Source organism: Cyprinus carpio, chromosome B1 (genome assembly GCF_018340385.1).
Source record: "Cyprinus carpio isolate SPL01 chromosome B1, ASM1834038v1, whole genome shotgun sequence".
NCBI classification, from domain to species: Eukaryota; Metazoa; Chordata; class Actinopteri; order Cypriniformes; family Cyprinidae; genus Cyprinus; species Cyprinus carpio.
The window spans coordinates 195155-213356 of record NC_056597.1 but is presented as its reverse complement, the minus strand read 5'-3'; the positions used below and the strand labels follow the sequence as shown (position 1 = coordinate 213356).

Genomic DNA, 18202 nt, shown 5'->3' with positions numbered 1-18202 from the left:
GGTTTCGTTTAAGGGCGTGTCTGTGGCGGCCTTACAAATTTCGATGTTTCGCCATGAGAAAGGAAGTTGCTATAACTCAGACATACAATGTCCAATCTGCCCCAAACTTCACATGTTTGAGAAGACTCCTGACCTGAATATATCTACATGCCAATATTCAGATATCGCTATAGCGCCACCTGCTGGCAACAGGAAGTGACATGTTTTACGCTGTAACAAACTACTCCTAGATATTTTACGACATTTTATAATTTTTTTTGGTCAGTCTAATTTAAAGGCCTTTGCGATTTTAAATTGTGAACATCTTGAGGTTTCATTAAAGGGTGTGACCATGGCGCCGTGACAAAGTTCGATGTCTCGCCATGGGAATAGAAGTTATTGTAACTCAGGCATAAGATGTCCGATCTTCCCCAAACTTCACATGTTCGAAAAGAGTCTTGGCCTGAACACATCTGAAGGTCAGTATTCCACTATAATCATAGCGCCACCTGCTGGCAACAGGAAATGGCTTGTTTTACACTAACTTAAACATGCAATGTCCAATCTGCACAAAACTTCAAATATTTGGAAAGAGTCATGGCCTGAAAATATCTAAAGGCCAATATTCAGTTATAATCATAGCGCCACCTGTTGTCAATAGGACACCTCATGCCTTATATTAACCTCAAACATTCCATGTTCAATCTGCACTAAATTTCATATGCTTGATAAAAGTGCTGGACTGAAGAAATCTACATGCCAAAATCCAGTTATAGTCATAGCGCCACCAGCTGGCAGCAGGAAGATTGGCACATATAAATGACTTTGACATATTTCTCTTATATTTACCACATTAAACGCATATATCTCGCCGTTCGCTGTTTTACAAAAGCCACCCGCTGGCGGTGAGCCCGGGTGCGAGGGCCCGTTCATCGCTGCTTGCAGCTTTAATTAATCATTGTGTCTTTTTAATTAGAAGCAGACGCTTACGTCTCAAACCTCATGGCGCATAAGTGATGGCTTTATCATTTTTGTTAATTCAGGAAGAATACATATTTGATTTTATCTAGGTTTTTTTTCTCATTAGTTCATTCAAAAGAAGTGTCACTCAGAGAGCTGCCAGCTAGCGTATTGTCAACTTATTGAATCAGAAGAATAATTTCATGTCTCTTATCCTCAAATCCATAAAATAAACTGTAAAAATAATAATGCAATAATTACTATGAATTTTATGGAACACTTGTTTTTTTTCTGTTGAAAATTGCATTTGAATAATTGAAGATTTAAACCTCAAAATGTAACTGCCTACAATTGGAATATAAATTGTTTTAATTTTTGTCTAAAATTATTGTATTCATCTTGTAAATATCTTTTGTATTTTTGAAATATTTTTACTATTTAAAATAGCTGCTTTCTATTTGAATATATTTTAAAATGTAATTTATTCCTGATTTCAAAGCTGAATTTTTAGCATCGTTACTCCAGTCACATGATCCATCAGAAATCATTCTAATATTCTGATTTGCTCCTCAAAAAACATTTATTATTATTAATATTATGTTGAAAACAGCTGAGTAGATTTTTTTTAGGTTTCTTTGATGAATAGAAAGTTCAGAAGAACAGCATTTATCTGAAATAGAAATCTTTTGTAACATTATAAATATCTTTATCATCACTTTTGATCAATTTAAAGCATCCTTGCTAAATAAAAGTATTCATTTCAATAAGTTCTTTCCCAAAAAATAAAAATAATATATTAATTAATAATACTCATAATTATATGCTTATGAAGATGTGTGTGTGTATATATATATATAGAGAGAGAGAGAGTTTTTATAATTATGTAATTATAATAATATATTTATTAATAATACTCATAATTATATGCTTATGAAGATGAGCAGCCAACAAATAATAATAAAAAAAAAAATCTGCATGCATTCATGTATGCTTTACAGAAACACCCATCATCTGGAGCCAGAGAGAGAGAGAAGCCTGGCAAAAGGCTGTGTTCACAAGGCCAGTGCAGTCTGCTGGAATGTGTCTGTGTGAGTGTGTGCGAGCTGGCAGCCTTTCTGTAGCAGACCTACTGCTGGATACCTGCTGTTGATCCTGTCAAACTCTCACATACACACACACACACACACACACACACACACACACACACCGGGCCTGTTTCTACAGACATATGTGCATGTGTGAGCAAGGGCACGTTCAAGTGCACATATGTGATTAGCTTCATGCATGAGCAAACATTTGCACATAAATCAGGTGGAGATCCCAGACTTAGTTCAGTTATCACTGCGCTCCTTTTTTTCTTAAAGATTAATACAGAGAAAAAAATTGAAAGAAAGGTGGCATGAAGGATGTGGAGGGATTATTCCAGGGAGCGAGTGAGGGAGGGTGCATGCGTGTGTGTAAAGAGGGTTCCCTACTGCAGCGTGTCTTTGAACCCACCCCCACCTTGACAGGTCACATGGTTTGTGTGATGCCAGCTGTCTCATTTGCATGCGTTTTAACTACACCGCAAATCCATCAATTGAGAGAGAAAGAGAGAAGGGGCGGAGATACAAAAATGGGGATGCAGACACACTAGAAAAACTGACTGATGAAGAAAGACAGAGATGCCTTCATTCCTATAGGCTTCAGAGATGTGGAGGTTGTTAGATGCCCATCACACCCTCTGAAGGCTCATTTGATATGTGCATGAAGAAGAGGAGGGATCGCCCATGTTACTGGATGCCATGGGTACAGTCACTGTCACTAATATGCATATGGCTTATTCTAGAATTGGGAGTACATTTCACATCCACAAGAAAGTACAATTTTTTTTTTTTTAAAAAAAAAAAAAAAAAAAAAAGAAGATAAATAAATAATGCTGGGCAATGATTAATCACATCCAAAATAAGTTTTTGTTCACATAATATATGTGATTATACCGTGTATATTTATTATGTATATATAAATAAACACATATGCATGAATATATTTAAGAAACATTTTATGTTTATATATTAAACATATTTATATATACATTTTATTAATGTAAATATATATTTTCAAAATATATACTGTGTGCATTTATATATACATAATAAATAAACACAGTACACACATATATTATATAAACAAAAACATTTATTTTGGATGCGATTAATCGTGATTAATCGTTGCCCAGCACTAAAATAAATAAATAAATAAAAAATCGCATAACATCTCATACAATTACCACAATTATTGAGGGATAGTTCACCCAAAAATGAAAATTTTACTCACCCTCACGTCGATTCAAACCTTAGATACATTTTTTTTTGGAAATTATTATAATGTGTTCAAAATTTTCTATTTTCTGAATAAAGTAGTTAATATAAATATGTACACACACTACATCTCATCAGGGATATGAAATGCATCCTAAATTATGGAACGACTCATTTATATGCCAATTGCATTGTGGGAGTGGGGGCAGAGTAATGCATATGCATCATAATATGCATAAATGTTATTTTAATTCATTTTTTTTTTCATTGTGAACTGAACACACTTTGCCTCATTGTTCTTGTTAGCTATTAATAGCAATAGCACTGTGCTTAATTATTGTCTTCACCGACTTTTACTGTCTTGAATTCAAAAATGTGTTAATAAGCACCCTGAAGCACTTCATAAGACTCGATTTGTGCTTCTGTGGTGGAGGTTTCACAGTCACCCACTTGGTGACATTGTGGATGTAGGAGGCTAATGTCATTGTACTAATCAAAGCCTGGGCTAATAGCTAATGCTATCAAAGAGTGATGAAGCAGTCCATTCATCTTCACAGAGACAGCAGCTCTGCAGACCACACTGTGTGAGAGAACTGTGCACTTCAAACAATGTATTGTGAGATCATCAAACACAAAGGCGTGTGGGTATTTTCAACCCTGCAATGTGAACATGTCGATGTTTTTGTTTGATCTGATAATCTCATTGATATGTATTATGTGAGAAAGGAGAGTGACGGTCTATGTGTGTGGAAGGTAACATAACAATAGGTAATGTGATATTAAAGGAAGTCTGTGACATTTTTACATTTACAGGGAATATCAGAGAACTTTTAGATGCTGATAAAGTAAGATTAAATTTTTTCTTAATCAAATTATGTCATTGCAGTAGTCTGAACAAGGCCTCACATATAAATATAAAGTTCAGAAGTGATAAATCAAAAGTGAAGTTATCAATTACAAAAGCTAGATAGATACATAGATCAGATGAAGTGAGCATTTTCTGCAAAATAAATAAATAAAATAATAATAATTCCAGACTGTCTTTAAACCATAGGTCTTTATACAGATAGTCCCGCCCCCAAACTCACGCTATTGGTTGAGTCAGTGAAAGCTGGTTTTAATAATGCCACACAGAGAACACAGTGTTTACACTTTTAAGGGAATTCAACATATAAATAAACTATTTATCATTGTTATGCGACTGAAAAAATTACATACTTTGTGTAGGAGCTGTTTCAGACATGCTATCGTCGCCCCCTGTTGAAAAGTGGTGTTTACTGCAGTCTCCATCAAAACAAGGGCTATGATAAGCATACTGCATAGACAGGCAAAACATAGCCAGAGAAAGCCAGTCAGGAGTCACTACATAATGGACAGATGTAAAACGAAATGCTGAAAATCGTGATAAGAATAATAATCAACATAATAATCAAATTTAGTAAGTTTTAATTATATTTGATTATATTTTTACATAGTCACAATGTTTTTTTCTTAATTTAAAACACACAAAAACCCATACAAAGTCTTTACTTATAACAGATATATTCAAATACTGAAAACAATAAAATGGCTCATTTAAACAACACTTTACATTACACGCAACAATATTTTTAATAAAACAGGTACATTTAGAAAGGCTTAAGATGACAATATAAGGCATGAGGCAAAACAAACTGAGGTCAGGAGATACATGGGAAAAAACTGTAAAATGTAAACATCTGTAAACAACTGTAAACATCATAAGCAAGTAAAATAATGATATCTTGTAAATACTCTGACACATGAACAACATTTAAACCAGTATAACATGAAAATCTAAATATTAACTTGACTTAGGGATAGTTGAAATAATGTTTGCTGTATTTAATTTTCTACATAAGTGACATAAAAGAGGTAAATAATCTAAAAATTATTATTTTTTGGTGCACATGCAGCTGTTTTAAACACAGCTCAAGAAGTTTTTTAACATATCAGTTATTAACTTAAGTTTAATAGTCTAAGTTTGCATGTGCTCAAGTAGTGTTTATTCAAGTTTACACTCTTGTTGGACAAATGACTTTTCACAATTTTTAAGTTCAAGTTCAACTCCATGACTAGTATTCAATAAAACGTGTGCATTTCTTCCTCTTTCAAATGCATATGCACTATCATTCAAAGGTTTGGGGTCAGTAAGATTTTCTTTTTGAGAGAAATTAATATTTTTATTTAGCAACTGCATTAATTTGCTCAAAAGCAACCGTAAATGCCTTTATAACATTACAAAGATTTTTATAGCAAGTAAGTGCTGTTCTTTTAAACTTTCTATTTATTAGGAGTTTCACAAAATATGAACTATTATGTAGCGCAACTGTTAATGTTATTTGAGTAGCAAATCAGCCTTCTAGAAAGGTTTCTGAATTATCATGAATCAAACTCAGCTTTGCATCACAGCAATAAACAACATTTGAAAATATATTAAAATAGAAAACAGTTCTTTTGGTTTTTTTACTGTATTTTTGACCAAATAAATGCAGTCTTGCATTTTAAAAAACCTTTCAGACTCCAGAATGGTAGTGTAAATGGAAGTAAATAGAGCACAAATTACATTTACAGAGACAACCAATATCATCCAAAGTGCACTTTGGCACATTGCCATTGTCAACTGAGGTCTGTGGTCTCACCTTCTTAAAATCCCAATATATTTGGGAGTGATTCAAAGAAGCTTTTAGTGCATGAGAAACATGAACCAAACATGATCAAATCATTGTTTATGTCACTGAAATAATCTGTTAGCTTCAGTGGGTGCTAAAAGCATGACGAATTCTGGCTCAGATTGGATGATTCTGTTACCACATGAAGGCTAGAGAGACCACAAACGCCAAACTGACTCTCATGTTTATTGGCATCCAGATGACTAATCAATGCTTGGACTGGAACCCAAGTCGTCATATGGTTACTGGAGTCTACAGTTTTTGGCGACGCCAAAGCGAACTCAGCGAAACTATATAAAGTTGGTGGCAAAAAACGGCGGCAGTGTAAACTGTGCTCCTGACCATTCCCACCCTTTTAATCACATACTTAGTGATTTGAATACTCTGTGGTTAAGAGACCACAGAAATCAGTATCGAAAACAGAATACTGGGAACTTATCAGAGGATACTTTGAGTGAGCTGAGGTCAAAGATGTCTCTCAACACTCGCTTCTTCTCATGTGTAAGCCAATTCAATCTTTAATCAAATTCATAAAACTTATTCAGTCAGACGATGAATTAAAGGGATAGTTCAGCTAAAAAAGAAAATTCCCTACTTTCTTCTATGGGACATAAAAGGTGAATTTTTGAAAAACATCCCGGCCGCCGTTTTCAATATAATTAAAGTGAATTTAGACTGGGGCTGTCAAGCTCCAAAATGAAAACATTAAACATAAAAGTATCATTAAAGTGCCCTAAGTCTTCTGAGGCTAAGAAATTATCCACTAAATAGCCAACCTTTTATGAGCACTCATGACACACATATCTGATTCATGAAGTAATTGTTTATTTAAGTGTGATCCAAAATCAATCAGTTGATCCAGTTGTTTATGAAGCAGATTTGGTGTCATCCAAGATCCTATTCCCCCCAAATCTGTATTTTTCTCCTTTTCTCGACAGAACCATTCCATTGGCTAAGACAACTTTTTCATGGGTCCTCTGCTAGGTGCCTGATTAGAAAATTGAAAAACACTTTACACTGTATTTAAAGGGATACTCCACCCCAAAATGAAAATTTTGTCATTAATCACTTACCCCTATGTCGTTCCAAACCCGTAAAAGCTTAGTTCGTCTTCGGAACACAATTTAAGATATTTTGGATGAAAACCGGGAGGCTTGTGACTGTCCCATAGACTGCCAAGTAAAATACACTGTCAAGGTCCATAAAAATATGGAAGACATCGTCAGAATACTCCATCTGCCATCAGTGGTTCAACTGTAATGTTATGAAGTGACGAGAACACTTTTTGTTAGCGAAGAAAACAAAAATAACGACTTTATTCAATAATTCCTTTGTCAACAGTCTCCTGTCTCTCTCCATATCACCGTATGCTCTTCTGTATCAGCCACACCACAAGGATGCGCTGTTTTCTTTCAAATCAAAGCTAAATACACGTTAAATTTCTTTTGAATTACATATGATGCCATTTGAAATTTTGGGGTTAGTCAGATTTTTAAAGAAATTAATATTTTTATTTAGCAAGGATCCATTTAAATTTATCAAACATGACAATAAAGACTTGTATAATGTTATATCGTCTTTCTATTTCAAATAAATGCTATTCTTTTTAACTTTAAATTCATCAAAGAATCCTCGATCACAGTTTCCACATAAATATTAAGCAACACAACTGTTTTCAACATTGATAATAATCAGAAATGTTTCTTGAGCTGCAAATCTGCATATTGAAATGATTTCTGAATGATCATGTGACACTAAATTCACCTTTGATACCACAAGAATGAATTACATTTTTGTAAATAAACTGTAATAAAATTTGACTATTGCATTACTCCAAACTTTTGGAAGGTTATGCATCCCATATTAATTATTTAAATACTTTTTCTTTAATTATAAATACTTTTTCAAAAAGAAAATAATATATTGCTAAAACGATCAAATCAAACATTTCCCTTTCTTTGTGTTTTCAATTAGCCTTGACGATGAAGAAATGAAAACAGAATTTTCATCTTTTGAGTGAACATAGCACTTGAAGTAAACATGTGCTGTTTTTAATTCTGTGTTTTTAGCAGCAGAAATAGAATGAGGAAGACTTATTCTACTCTTTTCTCTTAATCGTTGATGCTTTTCATTTGAATTCCCCCTTTTTTCCATCTCATCTCAATCAGAGCATTTTCAGTAAAAGCTCATATGTAGCATTTATGATCCCCCATGAGAAAACAGATCTCTGGAAGTTCAAATGCACGCCCCGAAACAGACGGCTCACCTTCCCGTCCCTCTCTCTCAAAATGTTTGCCAGTATCACCCTGCAGGACTGAAACTCCCCTCCAATCTGTACTTGTGCATGAGACTTAACTACATTCAGAGGGTAAAACACCACCCCGAGACCCGCTCCAAGAATCGCTCCACATACAAAGTCATTAACCAAGTGCCCTGCCTTTGTCTCGGCCTCGGGGAGCAGTTCCTTCATCGGTCCACGCAAGCCAAAGAAAAACACATTGCTAGGGCCATTTCTGAGTAGGATTGGAACAAGGCCACGGTAAAGCTCTCGGATGCCGTGTTGTTGAAGCAAAACACGAAAAATATGCTCAGTGTTTTGAAAGTTTCCATGCTGACGTGGGTCCTGCAGTAGAGTTTGGACCCTCTCGAAAGGCGTTAAGACTGCTTCAGCTGTTCCCGCTAAAACTGCTGCGATGCTGTCCGTTAACAGGACGGGGGCTTGAGGAGCGTGTAGCCGCAACATCCTGGAGAAGTCCTCATAGAGGCCAAACATAATTGCTATAGTGCTGCTTTTCTGCAGTAAAGGTGGCAGGATGCCGCGGTACAGTGTGCGCAAACCGTCCCTCTGGAGCTGGCGCACAGCTTCCCTCGTCTGCACTCCGAACAACTGCTGGCGGAACAGTGCCTTGTGTATGGGAAATGTGATGACAATGTTGGCGAACGCTGCGACAGAACCACACAAGTAGTGTTTCTGACTCTGCAGTGACTCTCGGTCTTGGTCGGTGGAGACCATGGTCCTTGTTGATAGCCAGTCAAATGTTGAAAATGAGGATCAACTATATATAAACATAAAAAATATATAAACAACTATAAGTGTAACAACTTAAAAAATATAAATTGCATAATTGTGTAATTCAAGCCACTACTACATTTTAGATTTCATTTTAAAAAATGAAACCATATTGTGTTTTTATGTCTGTATAGGGCACTGCAGTGATGACATGTTTTTGTAGGTCATCCATGAAGTTCGTGTTACCCTGGTTCCCTCCACAAAAACCCAATAGCATTTTTGGACTGGCTTTTGGATTACTGCAGAAAATAACCAACAAAAGTTTATAATGATGAACAAAATGCATTAGAATTATAATCTTGACAAGTGAAAACAACTTTTAGGAGTTTTGAAGCCTAAATACCATCAACAGAACGTAGGCTATAAACGAAACCACGGTCCATGACTTCAAAGTCACCATCACTAAGCTTCTGACAACTCTTTCAGTCTTCATTTAAAATACATTTGCCTGAAAGTTTTAGTTTGAATAGTTTGCAAGAGTGTGATTATAAACGCAACAAGGCTGTAAAAACAGACTAGTGAGTAGATAAGTTTTCTTGTTCAGCGTGATGATTTTTAATGTCCCCAGCAACATCTGCAGCCAGTTGAACTGCCTTTGAAAATTAAAAGTAAAAGCTTTAAAAAAAAAAGTCAGAAGGAGTATTACTGACAGGGCTGGGAATCGAAACTCAATTCCAATTCCAGAATCGGATAAGGTCAGGAATCAGATACTTACTGTAAAATTTAAATGACTGTGTTCACATCTTTTTTAGGTGGCTATTAAAAATGTATTTGTCTTTGAATCATTCATTCAAGAGATTCATTCAAAAACGCTGATTCATCCAAAAATGAAAAAAGTAAATCCTGAGTGAGTCACGGAATCATTCCATTCATAAATTCCATGAGATTTTGTTTAGTTGTCTAATATTTTTTTCTTCAGAATTGTGAGAGAACTACAACCTCCATTTATATATAAAAAGTCTCAATTTATCCAGAATCGTGCAGCTCTATTTTGCACACAAACATCTCTTAATCGAGTCCAGTTTTTATGAAGCCGGCTGATTTTTGTATATGGTATTCAACAGCAATTAAATGTTTTGAAAAAAGAGACAGAATAAATATGTTCGATATCTAAATGTTTCACTTTTTTTTTTTTTTTTTTTTTTACCACATTTCAATTCAAACGATATGCAACCCTAATAACTGTTGTATTTTATGTTGCTAAATAAATGTGCGAATATCTTGTGCTTGTGTTAATCACAGAGCTTTTTCAGGCATTTAACCAAAACCCCATTCAAACAACCTCTTGACTTCAGGACGACTGAGCCATAAGAGGACATAAGCAATCCTTAACAAGAAAAAAAATCTAAAATTAGTATTAAGCAGCACAACTAGGCCTATTTTCAACTTTGATGGAAAGAAATCAGAAACAGCATATTAGAATGAAAGAAAAAAAAATGCTTTGAACAGCTTCACACTTCAGTTTATTTGGCTTATAAAGGAAAAAAGAAAATTATTTTTTAATCATGTTTCATCCATTTTAGAAGCTTGCTGAGGACCTCTAGTGGGCTCCAGCCCTCTGCTTAACAACCACTAGACTGGTATGTTGAATTAATACAGAAATCAGGTATCCCTAGTTGATTTTAATGTGAAGAATATGAATTTCACATTGCTAGGAGTGTGGAACATTTCTATAAGCGTCCAGACTAAAAGATATTAGCCTATGACCGTCACAACAGTATCATGTTAGTAGCGTACAGTTATTATTGTTACTATAAAATCATAATAAATAACTATGGGTTTCATTCGAATCGCTTTTATAACATATATATATATATATATATATATATATATATATATATATATATATAATAAAATCAAATTTTTTGGTTTATTATCTTTCTTTAAGCCAGTAGTGTTGGCAAATACTATGGTTACTTTGGTAATTCTTGCAAAGGCGTGACCTGAGATGTTTATGACAAAGACAGATCAAATCAACCGCGCCCATTCCTCAGAAAATCATGATATTAGATCATTTAAACTGAATCACTGAATTATTTCAGACCACGGAGATGAAGCATCTTCATCTTCACTGACAACAACCAGCTACATAATGCAAAAACACCACATCACGTTCAAATTTGATCATATTGTTTACCTGCTATGAAATGTCTCTGAATGAACATATGATAAAATATCCGGCACAATCTGATGAAGACTAAGTGATGTACATTTTATAAACATTGAAAGCTCACCTCATGTGATTCGCTTCCGTCGCGCACATGTATCACAACACAACACACTCGCGCGCAACTCGCGCTCTGATTGGCTTGATGATGCCGTCGCTTGACGTGCTGATACGAGATCTGTGTCTAAAATATAAATCGATGACTTTCTGCGATTTCTTTGGTGCTGTGGCCTTTTCTTTGTTATAAATTTATTTCAAACAGAACACTATTTCACGGTGCGCGGTGTGACCTAGATAACATGACAACATACAGCAGAACAATAAAGATCACTTGGAAGCATTGTAGATTAATGAATACAGTTTAGCATTTTTATATAATAATAAATAAATACTCTGACTAATGTAAAACATTCAAGATATTTGCATGTTATTCAGGACACTAAACCCTATTTTTGGGAAAAACCATAGACTGTATCGGTGTCATTAGGCCAAGAGAGAGAGAGAGAGAGAGAGACTTGTCGAGCATTTAATCAATTAACCAATGAGAATGAAGGAACAAAATGATCAACAGCTTGCACCTGCAATAGTAATCAAATTGTTCCTCACTTAGCTAACAATCAGGTTGTGTTGTTTAAATATAGCTATACGTGTCCAAACAGAAGTCCTGTTCTGTGTCTTCTACATCTGGTGTGTTGTTCTTCAACAGTACAGTAAGAGGTTTGGTGTTTTATTTTGCGTAGTGCTTTGTTGTAGCTTATGTTTTTGTATTTGTAGGTCATCTTTTCATTTAACCCCTTCATTTTCCCACAAAAAAAAAAAAAAAAACCTGAAGTAAAACGATGGCTGACAAACCAGATATCAGTGAGATCTCTCAGTTTGACAAGACCAAGCTGAAGAAGACTGAGACAAAAGAGAAGAACACACTTCCAACTAAAGAGAGTAAGTCGGAGTTTTAGAGCGCTCATTAACTTCTGAACCCTAAGTGATCTGTGTTCTTATTAGCAGTGTAAAGCTTTTGTTCTTTGTAGATAATTTATTTTTACAATAAGTGTCTTTTTCTTTTTTTTTTCACCTTCCAGCCATTGAACAGGAGAAACAATGTGAGGCATAAACTATCTTCACCAAGGGCAAGATGTGGAGAACTGTGAGATGGCAGGCCACTTGAAGCAGAAGATGGCTTCTTCAACCACCAGTCACTATAGTCCTAGGCTGGAGTGGAACATTTGCCCTCATAGTTTTAACTTGTGTATCAGACCATCCTGAAAGATGACTGTCTTCATGATGATGATCACTAGTATGATCATGTGTCACTGAAGAGGCAGTCAGCTTTGCACTGAGGCTGTCTAACGCTATTCTTTTGTAGATCCATTGGAATGAAGAAAATAAGTTTTATTTGCCCTCTTCTTCGGTGAAATAAACCTTTCAAATGAATTACTGTGTCTGGGTTTTAAGTGAACTATGGGCTTCTAATATTTGGTTGTAGACTAATTTTAAAACCAATTTATCTACCTTGGCTTTTGGTGAGATTTGCTGCTTGCAGTTGGGGAGGGAGAGCTTAAACAGAGCTGTCAAGTCAGAAATGTTCCACTTTGTGACACCTTCAAACATTTCATTAAACACAAAATTTAAATCAAAATCTTAAATTAAAAACTTAATTTAAATAATTCAAAACAATTATTTAAAACAATGTTGGCTCTAATGACCTAAATGGTAAGCCAACACACACAGAAATATTCAGCTGTTGCATATCAGTAGAAAATTCCTGCTGGAAAGCAATTTTAGTGAAAATATTTCTTGAGCAGCCTCCTTTGTTCAATGTTTCTTGGTTACACGTGATTTTGTTTTGCCTGATCATGAGACCAGGGGGCTGTTTCGTAAAACAAGTTTACCAAACAAGCCAGGCTTATTTCAGTTAGTCTGACTTATTGTCAGTTGATTTGGTTCAAAATAAATCAGACTAACTGAAATAAACCTGGCTTATTGGGTAAAATTGTTTTATGAAACAGGCCCCTGATTATTCAAGTCTGGTAATATACGTTAACCGAAATACTTCCTTGAATTACAACACAAATCTTGAGTCCAAAAGCTAGCTAGCTGTTTGTCTGTATTTACGTAAATGCATTCTTCAGATATTTTAGGATGTGCCACACCATTTACTGCTGTAAGTGGTGCCGACACCCCAGTACAGCGCCTGGCCTGCATAACTGAGGTCTGTGCTGCTTTCACTGCCTGCAGGCCAGCAGAGATGTGACAGACATTCACAGCTTTAGTGTGGGTGACGGTGATGGAGCAGTGTCACACACACAAAAAACATCACAACCCTGAAAATGCAGTTGGAAAACTCATGGCAAATAATTAACAAATACTTCCAACTCATGAAATCCACCATATGCAGAATTAATAATGTCATTTCACAAAATCTAAAGACTGTAATTGACATGAAAAATAATGAATTGTCAAGCAGTTCGTTTTCTAGAATGAGCATCCAATGTGAATAATTTTGGTTAGTTCTCTTTTCTTACAAACACAAACATTTGTTTTTCTGGTAAGAACTATATTGACTTCTATTTTTTACTGAGCTACAGTCATAATAACATTGCACATCTTCGTCATAGCATCTCATAATTTTGACTTTTTAATCTCATTATTCTGACTTTATCATAATAATGATTTTTATGGCATGATTATGATTTACCAAAGCATGTTTTCTTTTTCTTATGTGGCAGAAATTGGCCTTCATAGTGTAAAGGCATTTACACAAAGAACAATAACTAAAACCACAAAGTTAAAACTATAAGAGGAGATATTGTGGGAATCACTTTCAGATTAATTTTTTAGGAGCAATTATTGACAATAAAAATATTGTCAGTATATTAAATCCCTTGCTAAGCTGAACTTGACACGAACTTGGACTCTCAGAGCACTTTTCTGAGAACAGTCAATGAAAAGTATGCAAATGATAATTACTATTGACCACAAGTCTGTGTATTTTAGCATTCTTTGCATTCCTCAAAATGTTTTAGCGTTCCACACTTATTTAGTCTCCACAGAAACATTCTTATCATATTAACTTAATTTTTAAATGTTTGTTTTCATGACTATCAGAAAACACAGTTATATAGAATGTAAAAAATATTTATTAATATTTATAGTCCTTAAATTCCGCTTTTATTGAAATGAAAATCACTAATAGCAGGAGTTTGGCGCCCTCTGCTGTATGTACAATATCTGCAGCTACAGCTTAGGATCCTCATGAAAGTAAATAAGGCTACTAGTTATGTAACGTTACATGGACGCTCTTTTATGTACGCTCTCAATACTGTTTTACATTTGTTTGATTTATATTTCACTCACGTTGAGGAACACAGAAATATGTTAAATAATAGGCTACATTTATTGTTGTTTTTTCACACAAGATGTTTAAACTAGAAGCTAAATTAGTTTTATAAAAGTTAAAATCGGACAGGTCAAAAAAATGAAAGCTTTTTCTGAAATTTGTGAGACAGGTTTATAACCACTAATGCTCTACCAATGAGCTGCTACGCAATGGAATGAGCCAATCACGTGTTCCGCCCCTTGACCAAAACCCCGCCCATTCCGTTTCATTCACTTTGCAACACGGACGTACTACATCATTTATAATCAAACAGGAACAGTCACGGGTCGCACTATTTCTAAATTCATTCAGAGCAACTGTCAACATACATATGTCCGTTTAACGGAGTCTATCGCTTATTTGTTTATCCGTTGAATTACAGTTTAGTTCCGAGTTAGATAAACATGGAGAACGGCCTGGAAAGCACAGGAGACAGTCGTCTGGATCTGGCTGTCACGCAGTGGCTGAAGTATGACAAGGTAACACCAAACATATACTGCTGTGTAGCTTTAAGTAGCTTTAAATATGTGGAAATCCTTACATATTTATTAAACAAAATTAAATTAACTAACAAACAACCAAGCCTTAAAAAAAAAATCAAATTAAGCTTCATATTAACTAGCAGCTCAGTTATGAATCAGTGAAGGGAAACACCCTGGCATTGCTTTATAACGTAATGATCCACTAAAGCAGTTTTCAGAACTAGAGCTGCTTGTACAAGATGCTTTTCAGGAAGCGCTCTTACTAAATAAATTACTCAACATGATCTGAACAGCGATTCAGTCCGTTCTTATTGATATGCCATTATTTAAAATAGACTTTTGCTCAGAGACCGATCAGTCCTGCATAAAATTAATTTAGGTCTATACTCTTATTTGTCTCACAACTGTAAAATTAATATGCAATACTGTCCAAGTTTAGGTGTAGTAAGGTTTTATTGTTTTTGAAAGCAGTCTCTAATGTTAACCAAGGCTGTATTTATTTGAGCAAAAAATACAGTACAAATAGTAATATTTCTATTTGAATATATTTTAATGTGATGCAAAGTCTTCAGTGTTACATGATCCTTCAGAAAGCATCCTAATATGCTGATTTGATGCTCAGGAAATATGTCTTATTTTCCATGTTGAAAACAGTTGTGCTGCTTAAAATGTTTGTGAAAAACATGATTTTTTTTCCCCAGGATTCCTTTGATGAATATAAAGTTCAAAAGAACAGAATTGATTTGACATAGAAAATCTTTTGTATAAACATCTTTATTGATTTTTTTTTTTTTTTTTTTTTTTTTACAGTAGATTTTACTGATGTTTTTAGATCAAATTTAATATGGATCCTCACAGAATAAAAATACAAAATCTTACTGACCCCAAACTTTTGAACAGTAGAGTAGATGTCAAAGTATTGATCATTTGATTTGCTTTTTCATATTAAAATCTCTATTACTTTTAATTGCATATATTGGCAAATCTGAGCAGCTCACAGAGCTCACTGTGTTTCTTTTTCCTCAAAAGAAAAAATCAGAGAAGCAAGAGATTTAAGAATAAGCCTCATATATATCAAGAGAAACATTTGTAATTTCTGTTTAGGAGTGTTTTGGAATTGGGCAAATGTGGCTGATTATTTTTGCTACAAACGCATGGACTTGGCCTGAACTCAAAGTGAAATGAGCATTGTGCTTGGATAAACAAAGAAGCATGGCACAAAACAGTTTCTAGACTGTTACACTGAAACACTTAAACAGTATTCGAGTGTCCTCTAAGACACCATTTAAATAGCATGTAAATCAGGGACAAACGGACAGTTCCATAAAAGCACTTACAATATTAGTGCTATCATTACAGTAACTGGAGTCTTGTGCTTAACTGGGTCACATGAAACAGATAAGGGTTTTACGCAGAAGTGGAAGGTCATTAATTAAGTAAAATTAGACTTAATCAGATTAGACTTAAGCTGCCACTGTCTATGATCTCATCAGTAATAATAAAATGGGAATAATGCTGAGGAAAAAAGAAAATCCCATAACTAGCCTATTGTCTGTAAACTTTCAGATACCTAAAGAGCACTTATTTTAAATAAGTAATTGTTTTATAAAGTAGTCTGATTATATAATAAAAAAAATAAAGTAAATTTTGCATAAATTAAATTGGACATAAAATTTATATAAAAATGTAGCCATGTGCAGTAATATTGAAAATGATAATTATATCATAACGGAATTGAATTGTGAAACCAGTGAAGATTCACACCCCTATTTTTAAGATGGCACTGGCAGTACTGATATAACTATAAACAAAAAGCATAGAAACTGCTATTTTGGTTAAAATGTGAAGTTGTACAGATGTGTACAGAAGAATAATTAATAAGGAAAAAATGTTGATTTTTGGAATTGTTTGGAATTGGAATTGGACTCCCCAGAAATCGGATCTGATCGTGAAGTGCCTAAAGATTCCCAACCCCTACTATTTACTTTTTTAATACACATCCTGGTCTAATTGTGATTTTGTAAGTGCACATTATTTGAAAATATATATATATTTTTTTAATCTAGTATATATTTTTTGTGTGTGATTTACAGAATCCAAAGACAGCTGCTGCTGTGCGGTCTATGGTTAAGGACAGAGCCATGTCAGAGCTGCAGAACGTGTTTCGGGGCCCGTATGGAGTTTGGCACAGCGGGATTGAGAAGCCGCCATGGGGACCTGGAGGTTCCTGCATGAAGTGACCTCACCATCATACAGACCACACAGGTGACATACTCTACACAAGCTTTCCGTGAAATCTTATCACTTATTATCTTTTCACTCTGAATAATATACAGGAGGCCTAAGCTATAACATCAGATTAGGGTATTCAAGTGCTCTTGGTGCCCCCGCAGGTGCTCTAGGCTGGAGGTTTGGTAGTATCTTGGTTGTATGTAAGAGATCCAAGATAGTCAAAACGCAGCTGGATAATGTTTGTTAGAATAGTAAAGTAAGTCCTGGGAACTGTATAACCTCCTACTATGCAACAGCCACAACTCAAAAATCCAATCCACAACCCATTAATAGTGTATACATGCCATTATACTTTTAGGTACGTGTACGTACATCCCAAAAGTAACATAAAAAAAGGTAACTTCTCTTCCCGTTTTATCATGACTTTAAGGTGCGGTCACATTTGCAAAATCTTGTGGGCAAATAATAGTGTAGTGTATGTTAGGGATACCGTTGAGGTCAAAAGTTTACACCCCCCTTTCAGAATCTGCAATATGTTAAATTATTTTACCAAAATAAGTAGGGATCATACAAAATGCATGTTTTATTTAGTACTCATCTGAATAAGATATTTCACATAAAAGATGTTTACATATAGTCCACGAGAGAAAATAATACTTGAATTTATATTAAAAAAATGACCCCTTTATTCTTAATACTGTGTTGTTACCTGAATGATCCACAGATGTTTTTTTGTTTAGTGATAGTTGTTCATGAGTCCCTTGTTTGTCTGAACAGTTAAACTGCCTGCTGTTCTTCACAAAAAATCCTTCAGGTCCCACAATTCTATTCTTTGGTTTTGCAGAATGCTTTGTGTATTTGAACACATTTTAATGAATCTGAGGTAAATTGAACTGGCACTGCACAGCGTCTTGTTGTCTTCATAGAATCTTTATCGTTTTGATTT

The 18202-nt window shown here is 34.7% G+C and overlaps 2 protein-coding genes across 4 annotated transcripts; one reads left to right on the top strand and one right to left on the bottom strand.

The window, feature by feature from the left end:
• Positions 1-7257: 7257 nt before the first annotated feature.
• Positions 7258-11318, bottom strand: slc25a51a (solute carrier family 25 member 51a). The gene is made up of 2 exons (XM_019116673.2): positions 11234-11318; positions 7258-8985 (listed from the first exon to the last, which is right to left on the bottom strand). Exon 2 carries the CDS (start codon positions 8940-8942, stop codon positions 8094-8096), a length of 849 nt encoding a protein of 282 aa, XP_018972218.1. The 5' UTR covers positions 8943-8985; positions 11234-11318; the 3' UTR covers positions 7258-8093.
• Positions 11319-11726: 408 nt separating this feature from the next.
• On the top strand, positions 11727-12597 carry LOC122136059 (thymosin beta-b). Of its 3 annotated transcripts, none has more exons than XM_042717590.1 (3): positions 11727-11883; positions 11999-12105; positions 12246-12597. In XM_042717590.1, the coding sequence occupies exons 2-3, from the start codon at positions 12006-12008 to the stop codon at positions 12275-12277; spliced, it is 132 nt and encodes a 43-aa protein (XP_042573524.1). In that variant the 5' UTR covers positions 11727-11883; positions 11999-12005; the 3' UTR covers positions 12278-12597. The 3 variants fall into 3 exon arrangements, with proteins under 3 accessions (XP_042573524.1, XP_042573525.1, XP_042573526.1); XM_042717591.1 differs by having other exon boundaries at positions 11737-11876; XM_042717592.1 differs by having other exon boundaries at positions 11745-11853; positions 11941-12105.
• The last annotated feature ends 5605 nt before the right edge of the window (positions 12598-18202 follow it).